General features: G+C 48.3%; 1 protein-coding gene across 3 annotated transcripts; it reads left to right on the forward strand.

Annotated features, from left to right (window-relative positions):
• Positions 1 to 5,831: 5,831 nt before the first annotated feature.
• On the forward strand, positions 5,832 to 14,950 carry LOC123942641 (HLA class I histocompatibility antigen, alpha chain G-like). 3 transcript variants are annotated; one of them, XM_046006703.1, is made up of 7 exons: positions 5,832 to 5,990; positions 6,259 to 6,525; positions 6,770 to 7,045; positions 7,660 to 7,935; positions 8,056 to 8,160; positions 11,311 to 11,544; positions 12,622 to 14,950. In XM_046006703.1, the coding sequence occupies exons 1-7, from the start codon at positions 5,927 to 5,929 to the stop codon at positions 13,029 to 13,031; spliced, it is 1,632 nt and encodes a 543-aa protein (XP_045862659.1). In that variant the 5' UTR covers positions 5,832 to 5,926; the 3' UTR covers positions 13,032 to 14,950. The 3 variants fall into 3 exon arrangements, with proteins under 3 accessions (XP_045862659.1, XP_045862660.1, XP_045862661.1); XM_046006704.1 differs by having other exon boundaries at positions 6,259 to 6,479; positions 6,841 to 7,045; XM_046006705.1 differs by lacking the exon at positions 6,770 to 7,045.
• Positions 14,951 to 15,280: the final 330 nt, after the last annotated feature.

Raw genomic sequence — 15,280 nt, forward strand, 5'->3', positions numbered from 1 at the left:
TCATTCTGTGAGGCTAGGATTATGCAGATACAAAGATATTGCAAGACAAGAAAACTACAGATAGGGGTGCCCTGGGGTCGGTCTCCCTGCTCCCCTGGAAGCCTGCTTCTCCCTCTCCCACTCCCACTGCTTGTGTTCCCTCTCTCGCTGTATCTCTCTCTCTGTCAAATAAATAAAATCTCTAAAAAAAAAAGAGAGAGTCGAAAGGCAGCAGCCTTGATGTGCTAGACTAGACCAGCATGCTGATCTCAACTGTTCTCTCTTCTTTAAAAAAAAAAAAGAAAAGGGGCACCTGGGTGGCTCAGTGGGTTAAAGCCTCTGCCTTCAGCTCAGGTCTTGATCCCGGGGTCCTGGGATCGAGCCCCACATCAGGCTCTCTGCTCAGCGGGGAGCCTCTGCCTACCTGTGATCTCTGTCTGTCAAATAAATAAATAAATTTAAAAAAAAAAGAAAGAAAGAAAGAAAAAAGAAAACCACAGACCAATGTCTCTTATGAATATAGATACACACACAATTCAACAAAATGTACCAAATCAAAACCAACAATATATAAGAAGAGTTGTATACCATGACTAAGTGAAATTCAATCCAGGAATGCAAGACTGGTTTAATATCTGTACCAATCTATGTAATACACCATATTAATATAATAAAAAAACAAAAAAAATACACACTTGTCTCAACAGATGGACAAGAAGCATTTGACAAAAATTGGACACCTTCTTGTAATAAAAATTCAACAGATTATTAGCAGAAGAAAATTTCTTTAAACTGATTAAAAGAATTACGGGGGTGCCTGTGTGGCTCAGTGGTTTAAGCCTCTGCCTTCGGCTCAGGTCATGATCCCAGGGTCCTAGGATGGAGCCCCGCATTGGGCTCTCTGCTCAGCGGGGAGCCTGCTTCCTCCTCTCTCTCCACCTGCCTCTCTGCCTACTTGTGATCTCTCTCTGTGTCAAAAAAATAAAATCTTTAAAAAAATAAAAAATAAAATAATTTATGAAAACCCTTAAGCTAACAATTTCTTAATAGAAAAATACTGGCTGTTTCTTGCTAACATCAGGAACACCAAAAGGATGCCCAATCTCACCACTTCTATTAAACTTTGTGCTGGACATTCTAGAGCAAAAAAATAAGATAAAGTGCATCCTGACTGGGAAGAGAAAAAAAGTAAAATTATTTCTGTTTGCAGATGACATGATCTTGTATATAGGAAGTCCTAGAGAATCAACTAAAAAGCTACCAGAACTAATAATTTCAGCAAGGGGGTAGGACATGAGGTCAATACACAAAAATCAGTTACATTTCCATAAACTTTTTTAAAAAGATTTTACCTATTTATTTATTTATTTGTTTGAGAGAGAGCACAAGCTGGGGAGAGGAGGAGAGGGAGATAGAGAAGCAGACTCCCCACTGAGCAGGGAGCCAGACATGGGACTCAATCCCAGGACCCCAGGATCATGACCTGAGGCGAAGGCAGATACCCAACAACTGAGCCACCCAGGCGCCCCTCCATACACTTTCAATAAACAGTCCAATAATGACAGTAAGAAAACAGCTTCATTATTCCAGAGAGAAGTTAAGATGGTAAAGGAGTAGGGGACCCTAAGTTTGGTCCCTGGAATTCAGCTGGATCATTACCAACTCATTTTGAACACCTATGAAATCAATCAGAGATCTGAGAAAAGAATTGTTGCAATTCAGCAAATAGAAAAGCAACCACTTTTTGCAGGGTAGGAGGTGCGGAGACATGAATCAGGACCATATATCAAAGGACATGGCAGAGGGGAGAGAGCTTCCTTAAGGAGGTTATTGCAAAGTATTACAAGCAGCAGAACTTCCAGAAGTCTGCTACAGTGAAAGACATCCCTGGCTTAAAGGTGCTCATGTGGCAAGGCAGGGAAGAATCCTAGGTGGGATGATGTGGTCTCAGGATCCCTTGGGTCACAAGAAGAACAGGGTGCCTGAGTGCGGTAGAGTTCCCAGGCATTGGAGCAGGGAAGCTGGTTGAAAACAATGAGTTGAGGTTCCAGCTTTCTGCTCGGTGTTGCCATAAAGTGTGAACCACTATGTCGTTCCTAGACTGCTCTCAAAAGCTCAGCAAAGGGAAGAAACGAGGCAAGACCCCTCTCCCTCCCCCAGGAGGAACAGTGCACATCCACGCTTCAGGAGTATGTAAAATTTGAAGACTTGAAAGTCAGTCACAAGGCTGAGATAAAAAAGCTCGGTCATGGGGCTCTTGGGTGGCTCAGATGGTTAAGCAGCAAATCTGTCCACAGAGAACTAGCAGGCCAGAAAGGACAGGCAGGGCATATACAATGTGCTAAATGGGACAAGTATGCAGCCAAGAATACTTTATCTAGCAAGGCTGTCATCCAGAACAGGAGAGATCAAGACTGTCCAGGAAAAAAAAAAAAACAACAAAAAAAAAACAGATAGCAACAACAACAACAAACTAAAGGAATTTGTGAGCAATAAACCAGCCCTGCAAGAAATATTAAAGGGGATCCTTTGAGCGGAGAGAGCCCAAAAGTAACAAGGACCAGAAAGAATACAGACAATATACAGAAAAACCAAATTTCCAGGTAATACAATGGCACTAGCTTCATATCTTTCAATAATTACTGTGTATGGAAAAGGACTAACTGCTCCAATCAAAAGACATACGGTGGGGCACCTAGGTGGCTCAGTGGGTTAAGCCTCTGCCTTCAGCTCAGGTTCTGGTCTCAGGGTTCTGGGATAGAGTCCTGCATTGGGCTCTCTGCTCAGCAGGGAGCCTGCTTCCCCACCCCACCCCACCGCCGCCTGCCTCTCTGCCTACTTGTGATCTCGCTCTCTATCAAATAAATAAATAAATAAAACTTAAAAAAAAAAGACATAGGGTGTCAGAATGGATTTTTTTATTGTGTTAAGTTAGTCACCATAAAATACATCATTAGTTTTTGATGCAATGTTCCAAGATTTATTGTTTATGTACCACACCCAGCGCTCCATGCAATAGTGCCTGCCTTAATATCCACCACCAGACTCACCCTCCACCCACACCCCTCCTCTCTAAAACCCCGTTTGTTTCTCAGAGTCCATAGTCTCCCATGGTTTATCTCCCCCTCCAATTGCACCAATCCACTTTTCCTTTCCTTCTCCTAATGTCTTCCATGTTATTCCCTATGTTCCACAAGTAAGTGAAACCATATGATAATTGACTTTCTCTGCTTGACTGATTTCACTCAGCATAAAAGACCCATCGTGTGATGCTTATCAGAGGACTCAAAGACACCTCCAGATTCAAAGTGAGGTGGTAGAGAACCACTTACCATGTTAACGGACATCAAAACAAAGCTGGAGAAACAATTCTTATATCAGACAAACTATATTTTATTTTTTTAAGAGTTTATTTATTTGATAGAGAGAGAGAGACAGCGAGAGAGGGAATATAAACAGGGGGAGTGAAAGAGGGAGAAGTAGGCTCCCCACTGAACAAGGAGCCTGATGCAGAGTTCAGTCCCAGAACCCTGGAATCATGACCTGAGCCAAAGGCAGACGCTTAACAACTGAGCCACCCAGGCACCCCGAGCATCCCCAGATTTGATAAACAACTCAAAGACCTAGAAAAATGGCAGAATAATCCGCTCTCATCCCTCCAATTTGGCTTCAATGTACTGCCAATCTCAGCTGGCATCATGGACCATGAAAAAGCAAGATGAAAACACACAAGAACAAAAATATCCTGGTTGACGCATTAAAAATTATTATTTTTACTAAGTTATTCTCAAATCCCAATATGTAACATCTTATTTGTAACATGGGATGTATAGCACTTCTGCTACATCCCTAAGCACCAAGGAAAATAATTGGTGTGAACATAACCTCTTTTTTTTTTTTTGGCCTCTTTTTTTTTATGGAATGCCATTTTTGCTTGAAGGAATGAATGAAAGAGAAACTTGGATTATTTAGACTAGGATATTTCACAGGCAGTTTCTTGAAAATGAACACAAACCTATCACTTCACGAAAATCAACTCACATATGACAGTTGATAGTACTTTCTGCCTTGATAAAATGTAATCTCTCAACAGAAAATCAGAATTTTGGAAAACCTGTGATCCGCTAATAAGCTTGACAGCTTCTCAATACCCACAAACTTTCTCCTTGGGATTGGTGGTAATATTGAAACAAACATGAATTTTTGACAATTCAATTCACTCTCATCAACACTGGAACACATATATAACTTAGTGAAACAACATATTTCTTTTTTTATATATCTTATTTATTTATTTGACAGACAGAGATCACAAGTGGGCAGGGAGGCAGGCGGGGGAGCGGGGGGCGGGAGGGAACAGGCTCCCCTCTGAGCAGAGAGCCTGATGTGAGGCTGGATCACAGGACCCTGAGATCATGACCTGAGCCAAAGGCAGAGGCTTTAACCCACTGAGCCACCCAGGCACCCCCATATTTCTTAAAAAAAAAAATCAGGGGCTCCTGGGTGGCTTAGTCATTAGGCATGTGAGGCATCTGCCTTAGGCTCAGGTCATGATCCTGGGGTTCTGGGATCATGCCCCACATCAGTTTTAGGATCCAGCCAGGCATCAGGTTCCCTGCTCTGTGAGAAGCCTGCTTCTCCCTCTCCCAATCCCCTTGTTTGTGTTCCCCCTTTCGCTGTCTCTGTCTGTCTCTCTCTGTCAAATAAATAAATAAAATCTTTTAAAAAATAAAATTTAAATTTTAAATTAAAAAATTTTTTTAAAGATTTTTATTTATTTATTTGACAGACAGAGATCACAAGTAGGCAGAGAGGCAGGCAGAGAGAGAGGAGGAAGCAGGCTCCCTGCTGAGCAGAGAACCCGATGTGGGGCTCGATCCCAGGACCCTGGGATCATGACCTGAGCTGAAGGCAGAGGCTTTAACCCACTGAGCCACCCAGGCGCCCCCCCAAAAAATTTTTTTTTTAATCATGCATTAGTACAAGATCCATCTGGTGTGCAAGTTGGGCCTGTGGATTTTAATATAACAGACAAGGACATAGTCAATGATACTGTTTCAGGTTCCACTTCACAAGTAACCTTAGAGAACGAATACCGTGTGTAGTTTGAATATAATATCAAAGATGAATAGCAATAATTCTCTGAAAAGGTTATGAAACATAATATTCTCAATATTTGTGCAAGACTGTAAATTTGTTCATATACTTCAATCAAAACAACTCCATAAATGCAGAAGCAAATCTGAACATCCAATCGTATTCTTGGAAGACAGACAAGAAAGAGACTTGCAAAAAGGGAAAATGTAAGAAAATCGACTCTTCTCGCTATCCTATTTATTTGGGGAACTAGTTATTTTTCATAAAAACAGTATTTCTGTTTTCATGTCAGCTGCTTTTAATATAATTCTAAATGGATTAATAAATTTATTAATAATAAATGTTTAACCCTGTTTTATTACTACTATGGTAAATATCACACACAAACACAAAACCCACATACACAAAAATATTCTTGGGATCCTCAGTAATTTGTAAGACCATATAGATACCCTGTGAACAAAATGTTTCAGAATCACTTATTCACACAGTTCCTGCGCCACAACTCAGGCAGACAGAATCACAAGAGCGCGTTGTGCAGTACGTGAGGGGTCGGGTCAAAGGCCCAGGTCCCCAGACCTGCCTCTCAGGGTCTCAGATCCCAGGGTGGCGTCTGGGGCGAGGAAGCAGAGTGCCCGGGAGTCCCCATCTCCTTGGGTTTCACTTCTCCCTCTCACAACCTGCGTCATGTCCTCCTACCTGGATACTCGTGACGCGACCCCAGTGCACACTCCCATTGGACATCAAGTTTCTGGAGAAGCCAATCAGCGGCACCGCGGATCCAGCTTCTAAAGTCTTTACCAGACGGTTGGGACTCAGTTCTCCTCCTCAGACCCTAAGGGTCTGGGGCATGGGCCCCCGAACCCTCGCACTGTTGCTGTCGGGGGCCCTGGCAGTGGCCGACACCTGGGCGGGTGAGTGCGGGGGCGGGAGGAAACGGCCTCTGCGGGGCGGGAGCGAGGGGACCGCCGGGCGGGAACGCGGGACCCCAGGGGACGGCGCCTCTCTGCCTCCCCCATCCCCGCCCCGGCCTGTGCTCCCCCGTCCCTCCCCGCCTCCGCCCTGCTCTCCCCAACTCGGTGCTTACCCTCCCCCAAACCGCCCCACCCCGCCCCCTTCTGGGCCCCGGGCCGCGCGCCGAGAGGAGGGGCGGGCGGGGTCTCAGCCCCTCCGCGTCCGCAGGCTCCCACTCCCTGAGGTATTTCTCCACCGCGGTGTCCCGGCCCGGGGGGGAGCCCCGGTACTGGGAAGTCGGCTACGTGGACGACACGCAGTTCGCGCGGTTCGACAGCGACTCTGCCAGTCTGAGGATGGAGCCGCGGGCGCCGTGGGTGGAGCAGGAGGGGCCGGAGTATTGGGACCAGGAGACGCGGAGGGTCAAGCACAACGCGCAGGCTTTCCAAGTGAGCCTGAACACCCTGCGGGGCTACTACAACCAGAGCGAAGCCGGTGAGCGACAGGGCCCGGGTCCAGGTCACGACCCCCATCCCCACCGACGGGCCGGTGTCGCCCCCGAGTGTCCGGGTATGAGCGCCACCGTGAGGCTGCGGGACCCACTTGTGCCCAGACCCGGGAAGAGCGCGCGGGAACCTCTAATGGGGTTTACTTTGTGTTTGGACTTAGTCGCTCGCCCGTAGGGGCTGGGAAGGTTTGGGGGGCTGACCGCTGCTGTCGGGCTGGGGGGCGGGGCCAGGGTCTCACACCTTCCAGTGGACTTCTGCCTGCGACGTGGGGGCCGACGGGCGTCTCCTCCGCGGGTACCAGCAGTGGGCGTATGACGGCGCGGATTACATCGCCCTGAACGAGGACTTGCGTTCCTGGACCGCGGCGGACACCGCGGCGCAGATCACCCGCAGCAAGTGGGAGGCGGCCGGTGAGGCAGAGCGCTACGGGAACTACCTGGAGGTCACGTGCGTGGAGTGGCTCCGGAGGCACCTGGAGAACGGGAAGGAGACGCTGCTGCGCTCAAGTACAAGGGCCAACAGGGCCTCCCTGATCTCCCCTCCCCTGGGGCTGGCTTCCCACTAGGAAGGGAAAATGGACTCAGTGGCAGAACACCGCCCTCCCACGGGTGGGGAGAGGGAGGCCCGCCTGGGTGTTCAGGTTCCTACTAGAGAGTGACTCACCCAGAGGGCCGCTTTTCTCTAAAGGACAATGGAGGAATCCAGTCTCTCCCAGGAGGCAATAATCCCTGCAATAATCCCTGCAATAACCCATCAGCGGTTCCCTTTGACCTTGGCAGCCACCTTGGCAACCGTGACCCCCTCTCAAGGCCTTGTTCTCCATCTGAGAACATCTTTGGAGGTCTGACTCCAGGTTTTCTGACTCATTCACCTTCCCACCCAGTCAGCACACATTAGTGTGCTCTCTCACTTAGACCTACAGCCTCCTACCCTGGACTCTCTCCCTGATTCTAGAACTTCCCAGGATTAGGAGATCCTTTAGACTACATTGGTTTCTGGGTTTTGTGCTTCTTCCATTCAAACCAATGGCCCTGTCCACCTCAGGATGGTCGCATGAATGCCCTTTCGGTGGCCATTAATGGTAAACCAAAGGGTAAAATTTCTGATTCTTTTTCTTTAGAACCCCCCAACACACACGTGACCCACCACCCCATCTCTGACCGTGATGTCACCCTGAGGTGCTGGGCCCTGGGCTTCTACCCTGTGGAGATCACCCTGACCTGGCAGCGTGAGGGAGAGGACCTGACCCAGGACACAGAGCTTGTGGAGACCAGGCCTGCAGGAGATGGAACCTTCCAAAAGTGGGCCGCCATGGTGGTGCCTTCTGGAGAGGAGCAGAGATACACATGCCATGTGCAGCACGAGGGACTGTCTGAGCCCATTACCTTGAGATGGGGTAAGGAGAGTTTTGAAGTCGAGCCTCTTCTCAGGGAAAGCAGAGGCCTTCTGGAGAATTTCAACAGGGTCAGGATTCAAACCAGAGGTCTGGACCCCTCACCCTCCCTTCCCTTTCTAGAGCCTCCTCTTCCCATCGTCCTCATCACATGGATCATTGCTGTTCTGGCTCTCCTTGTGGTCGCTGTGGTGGTTGGAGCTGTGATCTGGAGGAAGAAGCGCTCAGGTAGGGAATGGAGTGGGGGGATCTGAGGTTTCTTGTCTCTCTGGGGGTTTCCTAGTAGCAGACTGTCCTGCCTTGTAACTGGAAAGTACCATCCTTGCACATGTACTTGCCCACTCTGGAGCTGATCACTAACACTCAGTGTGTAGCAAACATTTGTGACAATGAAGGACACATTTTCATCTTGTTAATCCTGGTGATGGGGACCTGATTCCCAGCAGTCACGGGACGGAGAGGAAGGATCCTGCTGAGAACAGACCTCCAGCAAGTCAGGTGACCCAGTGACCCCACACCTCATTCTTCATGTTTCCTGATCCTGTCCTGGGTCTGCAGGCACAATTCTGGAAACTTCATTTTCAACCAGGACTAGGAATTTCCTCTATGATCTCATGGCCTCACCCTGTCCCCGGCCTCTAACATGGTATTTTCTTCCCCTGGGATGAAAAGGACCTGGTGAAAGGTGGTATTCATTGTGGTTTTGATTTGTATTTCCCTGATGATGATGATCATCCCTGATGATGATGAGCATCTTTTCCTGTGTCTGTTGGCCACTTAGATGTCTTCTTGGAAACATGTCTGTTCATGTCTTCTGTTCATTTTTTAATTGGAATATTTGCTTTTTCTTTGTTTAATTGTGTAAGTTCTTTGTCATTTTAGATACTAACCCTTTATCAGATATGTTGTCTGCAAATATTTTCTCCCATTCTGTCGGCTCCTCCTTCACTGTACTGAAGCTTTTTATTTTGATCCAAATAGTTTATTTTTGTTTTTGTTTTCCTTGCCTCAGGAGTCATACCTAGAAAAATGTTGTTGTGCTTGATGTCTGAGAAATTACTGCCTGAACTCTCTTCTAGGATTTATATGGTTTCCTCACATTTAACTCTTTAATCTGTTTTGAATTCACTTTTGTGTGTGGTTTAAGGAGATGGTCCAGTTTCATTCTTTTGCATGTTGCTGTCCAGTTTTCTCAACATCATTTTGGGGTAGACAGTCTTTTTTCCATTGATTATTCTTTCCTATTTTCTCAAAGACAAATTGATCGTATAACTGTGAGTTTACTTCTGGATTTTCTACTCTGTATCATTGATCTATACATGTATTTTTGTGCCAGTAACCTCACATTTGTGAGGTCTTTTGTGTGTTTTTTTAAAGATTTTATTTATTTATTTGACAGAGAGAGACACAGCAAGAGAGGGAGCACAAGCAGGGGAAGTGGGAGAGGGAGAAGGAGAAGCAAGTTTCCCTCGGAGCAGGAGGCTTGATGCGGGACTTGATCCCAGGATCCTGGGATCATGACCTGAGCCAAAGACAGAAGCTAATGACCAAGCCACGAAGGCACCCCTTAGTACAACTTTGTACTATAACTTGAAGTCTGGAATGTGATACCTCCTTTTCAAGGTTGCTTTGGCTATTCAGGCTCTTTTGTAGTTCCATACAAATTTTAGGATTATTTGTTCTAGTTCTGTGAGAAGTGCTGTTGGTATTTTGATAGGTATTACATCAAATATGTAGATTTGGGGTAGTATAGACATCTTAACAATATTGTTCTTCCAATCCATGAGCATGGATTGTCTTCCCATTTGTTTGTGCCATCTTCAGTTTCTTTCATCAGTGTTTTCTAGTTTTCAATGTATAGACATTTTACCTCTTTGGTTATGTTTATTCCTAGGTACTTGCCATCCCCTCTCCCCCAAAGACCTGAAAACTGCTCCAGGTCCAACTGCCCAGATCCTTGGCCCTCATCCCTCCTTTGGTTCCTTGACCCCAGTGGGCCTCACTCCTGACACCTAGAAACTGGCTGTTTCTGCCACATGGTCAGCTCCAGCCTTTCCCTACAGCCAGCATTCTCCCAGTCTGCCTGTCCTGTGCTGGATGTACCCTCTAAACCTCTCTGGGGGGTCTGACCTGCCCCCCTTCCCAGTATCACCCCCACCATGCAGGTCCTTCTCCAAGGAGTTCACCACGGTGTTTTTTTTTTTTTTTTTTTTTTTTTTTTTTTTTTTTGCCATTTAAAAAAATCTTTATTGGAGCATAGAAGAAATGCTTAAGTCGTAAGAGTAATACTGAATTTTAAATAAAGTATAAGCAAAGAAAACGGAATATGCATCATTTACAGGCATGAACAGGAAGAAACACTGAAATGTGAGTCTCGGAACACACTTGATGGTCTTCTGTCCCCATCTGTTTTGAAACTTAGAGTTCTCCGTGACAAGTAAATGCTCTGTTTTTAAAGATGGGCTAGGATGCTCACTGATAGGTAACCAGTAGACTTCAAGAAGTGTGGCAAAGTATCCGATGAGGCCTCCATGCCTCGGGGCCCTCCAAACCAACGCCTTTAACACCACGGTGTTTTGATTCTGTTTTCTCTTTCATTCCCCTCCTTTCTCATATAAACTACCCTTGGGCTCCCTGCTCTGCCTCTCTGAAACCCCTGCCTACTGCCTCTCCCCAGGGGACCCTGGCAGGTCCAGCCCATCCCCACCTGGGGACTCACCCTGCCACTATTCCACTTGGACCTAACCCTTGCCCTCCTCCACGGGCACTGGCCAACATTAAGCTCCCTTGTGCCCACAATCCAGCCCCCCGCAACAGGCCTTCTGCCTCAGAGTCCCTCCCTCCCTTCACCCTACCTCCTCCCTGATGAACCTTCACCACAGGCAGCAGCCCCTGGCTCTCCACTCCACCATAACCCCCCTGGGCTCCATGGCAGCTCTAGCCATCAATTAATCAACTTCGGGCTCCCCACTGCCCTTCCCTCCCTGCTGGCAAGAAGACCACTCCTTCACCATGGCTTTCTTGTCTCTCCCTTGGTCCCTGCAGGCCAGGCTTTCCCCTTGACCTCCTACCTTCACCTACCCACAGAGGCCTGTGCCTCCCTCTCCTGGCTCCTGTCCTGCATGTCTACCCATTTCCAGCCCCCTCTGCCATTCCTTCTCCCCTCTCCTTCCTGCCCCCTTTCCTCTCTTCCTATATTAGAAAACCTCCTTCCTGTGCCTTGTACAGATGCATTTTCTGCATGCTCAATACTTCAAGCACCTCAGGACAGCTGAGCTTTTCTGAGAACCATAAGACATGCAGTTACTTCCAGAAGGTAGTTTCATCCATGTTCTGCTCCCTGCCCAGGATCCCATGGTCTTTGTTATAACCTCACAGGGGTGTCCCAGGATGAATCTGTGCATCGGAGAATTTTTGATGAAAGACACTTGGATGGTCAGGCCTTCCTGCACCATGACAACAAGAAAGACGTGGCAGAGTCACAGAGATTAGGGGCCGAAGCAATCCGGGGACCTGAGACATGGGCAACAGAGACCAAGGACTTGAGAGACACTGGGAAGGAACTCAGAATGAGTCTGGAAGACCTCCTGGCCCTGCAGGCACCAAGAAGAGGTGAGAGCGGGGTCAGAGCAAGAAGGATGGGAAACCTTTCCCAGGGAATTTCAGGGCAGAGAGCAGAGACCTATCTCTTTCCCTGGATTTGGCTGAGGGTGGGGGTGAGGACTGAGGGTCTATGGACTTCAGCCTACAGGGACCATTACTGAGCCAACACAGGGAAGATGGGGAGGAGAGCAGACAGGGGCTCTTCTGGATGGAGTTTGTCACTGGGGCGGGGAGGGCAGAGGGATACAGGTTGGGAAATTCACTGCTGGATGGTGGCCGGCTTGCATTTCCTCCAGGAGATCTGGGACTGGGAGATCCAAGAAGACAACTGCACCAGGGTCTTCAGGCATTTCCACTGTGATGGGGAGCTCTTCCTCTCCTATGACTTGAATACCCATGGATGGACAGCTCCCTGCTCTTCCACACTGACCTTGATTATGGAAATCAAGAAACCTGGGATGTAGATGACGCTCAAAGCCAGGATTCCTTAGCCATGTGCAGGGAGAGCTTTATGGAAGCGTCAGAAATATCTGGAGTCCTGGATGGGCTTCTTGGGCAAAAAAGGTTCAGCCCTGGGGCAGAGGCCTTCCTCTCCCCTAGACCCATTGAACCTCCTCCGGCAAAAACCCTGTCCAAGGAAACCCTCCCTGTCCTATGGAATGCACATATGTTCTGTTGGCGCATTGTATTGTGATCGGCCTAAACTCTTAAAGCCTCTGGATAAAGGATAGAGATACCAATCATGTGGGGCCAGAAGTGAATTCTCTCGGGAGCACCTGGGTGGCCCAGCTGGTTGATTTTTAACTCAGGTCATGAGCTCAGCACAGAATCTGCTTGGGATTCTCTCTGTCCCCCTCTCAATGACCCTCCCCACTCATGCACTCTATAAATAAATTAAATAGATGATAGATAGATAGATAGATGATAGATAAAATCTTAAAAAAAAAAAATCTGAATCCTGTCAGTGTTAATAGTCCAGGGAGACAGTGGACTCTGCTACAGAAAATTGAACCAGGAAGGTGGGTGTCAGGCAGGAGAGGAAGTCTAGCCTCCATGTCACAAAGAGTTCCATTATATTCCCCTCAGCCCAAGAACCCACCCATCATACCCCCTCCTCAGCATCAACATGTGGATCCAAGAAAGTGAGGCCTGGATCCCAGGGTCATCCTCCCGCCAGTCCAAAGGAACTGGACCCCAGGATGCAGAACAAACTTGGAGAAGGTCTGGGGTCAATGAAGGCTTCAGCAAGAGGTGAAAAGGTAGGAGAAGCAGCCCTCTTCTCTCTGTTTCCCTTAGAGGGGAGCAGGGCTCAGCCATGTGCCTCACAGGCTTCGTGCTTTCTCCCCAGTGCCCCCAACAGAGAACATGTTCTGCAGCCAGCCCTTGGAGGGCTTGGTCAGCCTAATATGCTGGGCTTTCCATTTCTCTCCCAGGAATATCTCCCTGACCTGGCTCCAGGATCAGGAACCCCAGAGCCAGTATGCCTAGAAGGTTAGGGGAGTCCTACCTAGTGGGAATGGGACCTACTGGACATGGGGGACCATAAGGGTCCCTCAGGGAGAGGAGCAGAGTTTCACTTGCTGCATGGAAGCCACAGGGAACCACACTGCACACGCTGTGCACTCTGGTGGGTCTCGGGTGATTGAGGAGGGGGCTCTGACTCTGGTCAGGTCAGGATCCAGGGTTAAGGGAAGAGGGTAGACCTGTGGTCCTGGGGAACCCCAGTTGATATATGGCCCTTTTCCTGGAAAGTCCCTAGTGCGCAGGTATGGACAGACAGCTGCCTGGCTGCTGCTGCTGCTGCTGCTTTTATCACCATTATTGTGTGTGTTCTTTCTCCAAGAACAAGAAATCAATAGCAGTTATGGGAACCCAAGTGAGAAATCTGGGGAGTGGGTGGGATGGGATGGGCTCTCATGGGATGTGGGGCCCCTCATGTCTCCCTCTGCATAGACTGTAGGGGACAACAACTTCTGTAACAGGAGCTGGAAGTCATATTTCTGAAAGGGGTTGGGAGACATGTCTGCATCCCCACCCTTAGCCCTGCTCACAGCCAGGGATACCAGGGCCCTTGAGTGGTGAGCATGGCCTCTCCTTGCTCTGGGTGAGGGTTGGGCAGTGGGACTGGGACTCCCTGCTCTGAGCTTGTCCTTCCCTGTCTCTATTCTCAGGTTAAGCAGGGCTCTTCCAGGGGTGTTTCCATGTGGTAGGTGGTGGAGAGGTGGTGGCAAGGGCAGCTTCAGGATGCAGAGGGTGGACAGACAGCCTCAGGCCGGGGTCTCAAGAATTCCCTATACCTCATTTACAAGAAGGTTGCAACAAGCACTGCCTGAATTGCCTGGGGGAGTCCCTACTAGGAAAGGGGTGGGAAGGCCCTGGCAGCCTCAGCCAAGCAGCATTTGGGGAGGAGCTGTGATTCCAGGTGCAAGTGGGCCAAGAAGGAGCAGGGAAGGCCAAATGCAGCTTGGGAGCCTGGGCCAGGGGTGAGGGTGGAGGGCAAGGCCAGGCCTCTGAGAGCATGTAGTGCTCTGAGTCAGGTCAAATACAGACTCCACTGGAACCCACTTTTTCTACACTGGGCTTGTTAGTCCCTTGAGCTTTCTGATTTCCCTTCTGGTTAGGAGCTGCTGGCTCAGGGTCAGGGGAGGGATGAAGCTGAGCTGCAGGTGGGGTCTGTGCCTGTGGTTGAGCATGGCCAACAAGCAGACAACAGCCTGGTACACAGGTGCTTATGCAGGTGGAGATCCAGACAGCTAGGGAGAGAAGATTTCATGTTTGTGACCACTGCCTGGCCTGCAGAAAGAGGTAACAGATACCTGTCTTTCAGGCATGCCCTGTGCTCTGTAGGTGGATGGGTCAGGGCTTGAGAGGAGGGAAAGCATTGAGTTTATGCTCCAGGGTGTTGTCCTTGGCCGTGGGGCACTTTCTTGTTCCTGTCTGGTGGTTGGTGGAAGCAGGCCCAGGTCAAGATGCTGAGGGATCATGATGGGGTGCGGGGGGGACCAGCAAAGGCTGAGGAAAGGGGAGTGAGAGAGAAAACAGTGAGGGTGTTATGCTCCTTCAGAGAAAGGCAAGGCTGAATTTGGACAACTGAAGGAGAAGTCACACAAAGCACACAAAGCAATATTTGGCACCAGATGGGCTTCTATTGGTTTCTCTTTTCTCCCTGAGCTTGTTAGCCTTCAAGACCTGGGTTAACACCAGATGGCACCAACAGTCCATAATGGCAGCAAGCAGCATTTGACAACCTCAGGGCATCCCCACTGAGAGGCAACATATTCTGGAATATTCTAGACCATTCAGATCTCAAAGATGACTCTAGCCCCAGCCTATGTCACACAGAGCAGAAGAGCTGCTGTTGGGCCTAGCTGACTCACACAATGAGAGAGAATAAAATATGGTTGTACCATTTGGAGATTTTTGTGTTATTTAGCAATAGGTAACAGCAATGTCTAATGTACTACTATTATTACGTTTTATTTATTGTCTGTCTTTCCTGTCAGATGGGAAGCATTAAGACAATATGTATTTTGTCTGTTTCATTAAATGATTACGAGGCCTAACACAAACACTGGCCCAGAGGCATTCATGGAGTATACTTAGAGGAAGGGAGGGAGGGAGGGAGAGAGGGAGGGAGGATGGATTGTTGTAGGCAGAATTCCTTAAAGTTGGCTTTGGGGCTGTAAAGAAGAAAGTTTGTGGGAATTTGGCATGGGGAGTTTTTTATGATTTGTGTATGCATGTG

This window comes from Meles meles, chromosome 5, assembly GCF_922984935.1.
Source record: "Meles meles chromosome 5, mMelMel3.1 paternal haplotype, whole genome shotgun sequence".
In the NCBI taxonomy this organism is placed as follows: Eukaryota; Metazoa; Chordata; class Mammalia; order Carnivora; family Mustelidae; genus Meles; species Meles meles.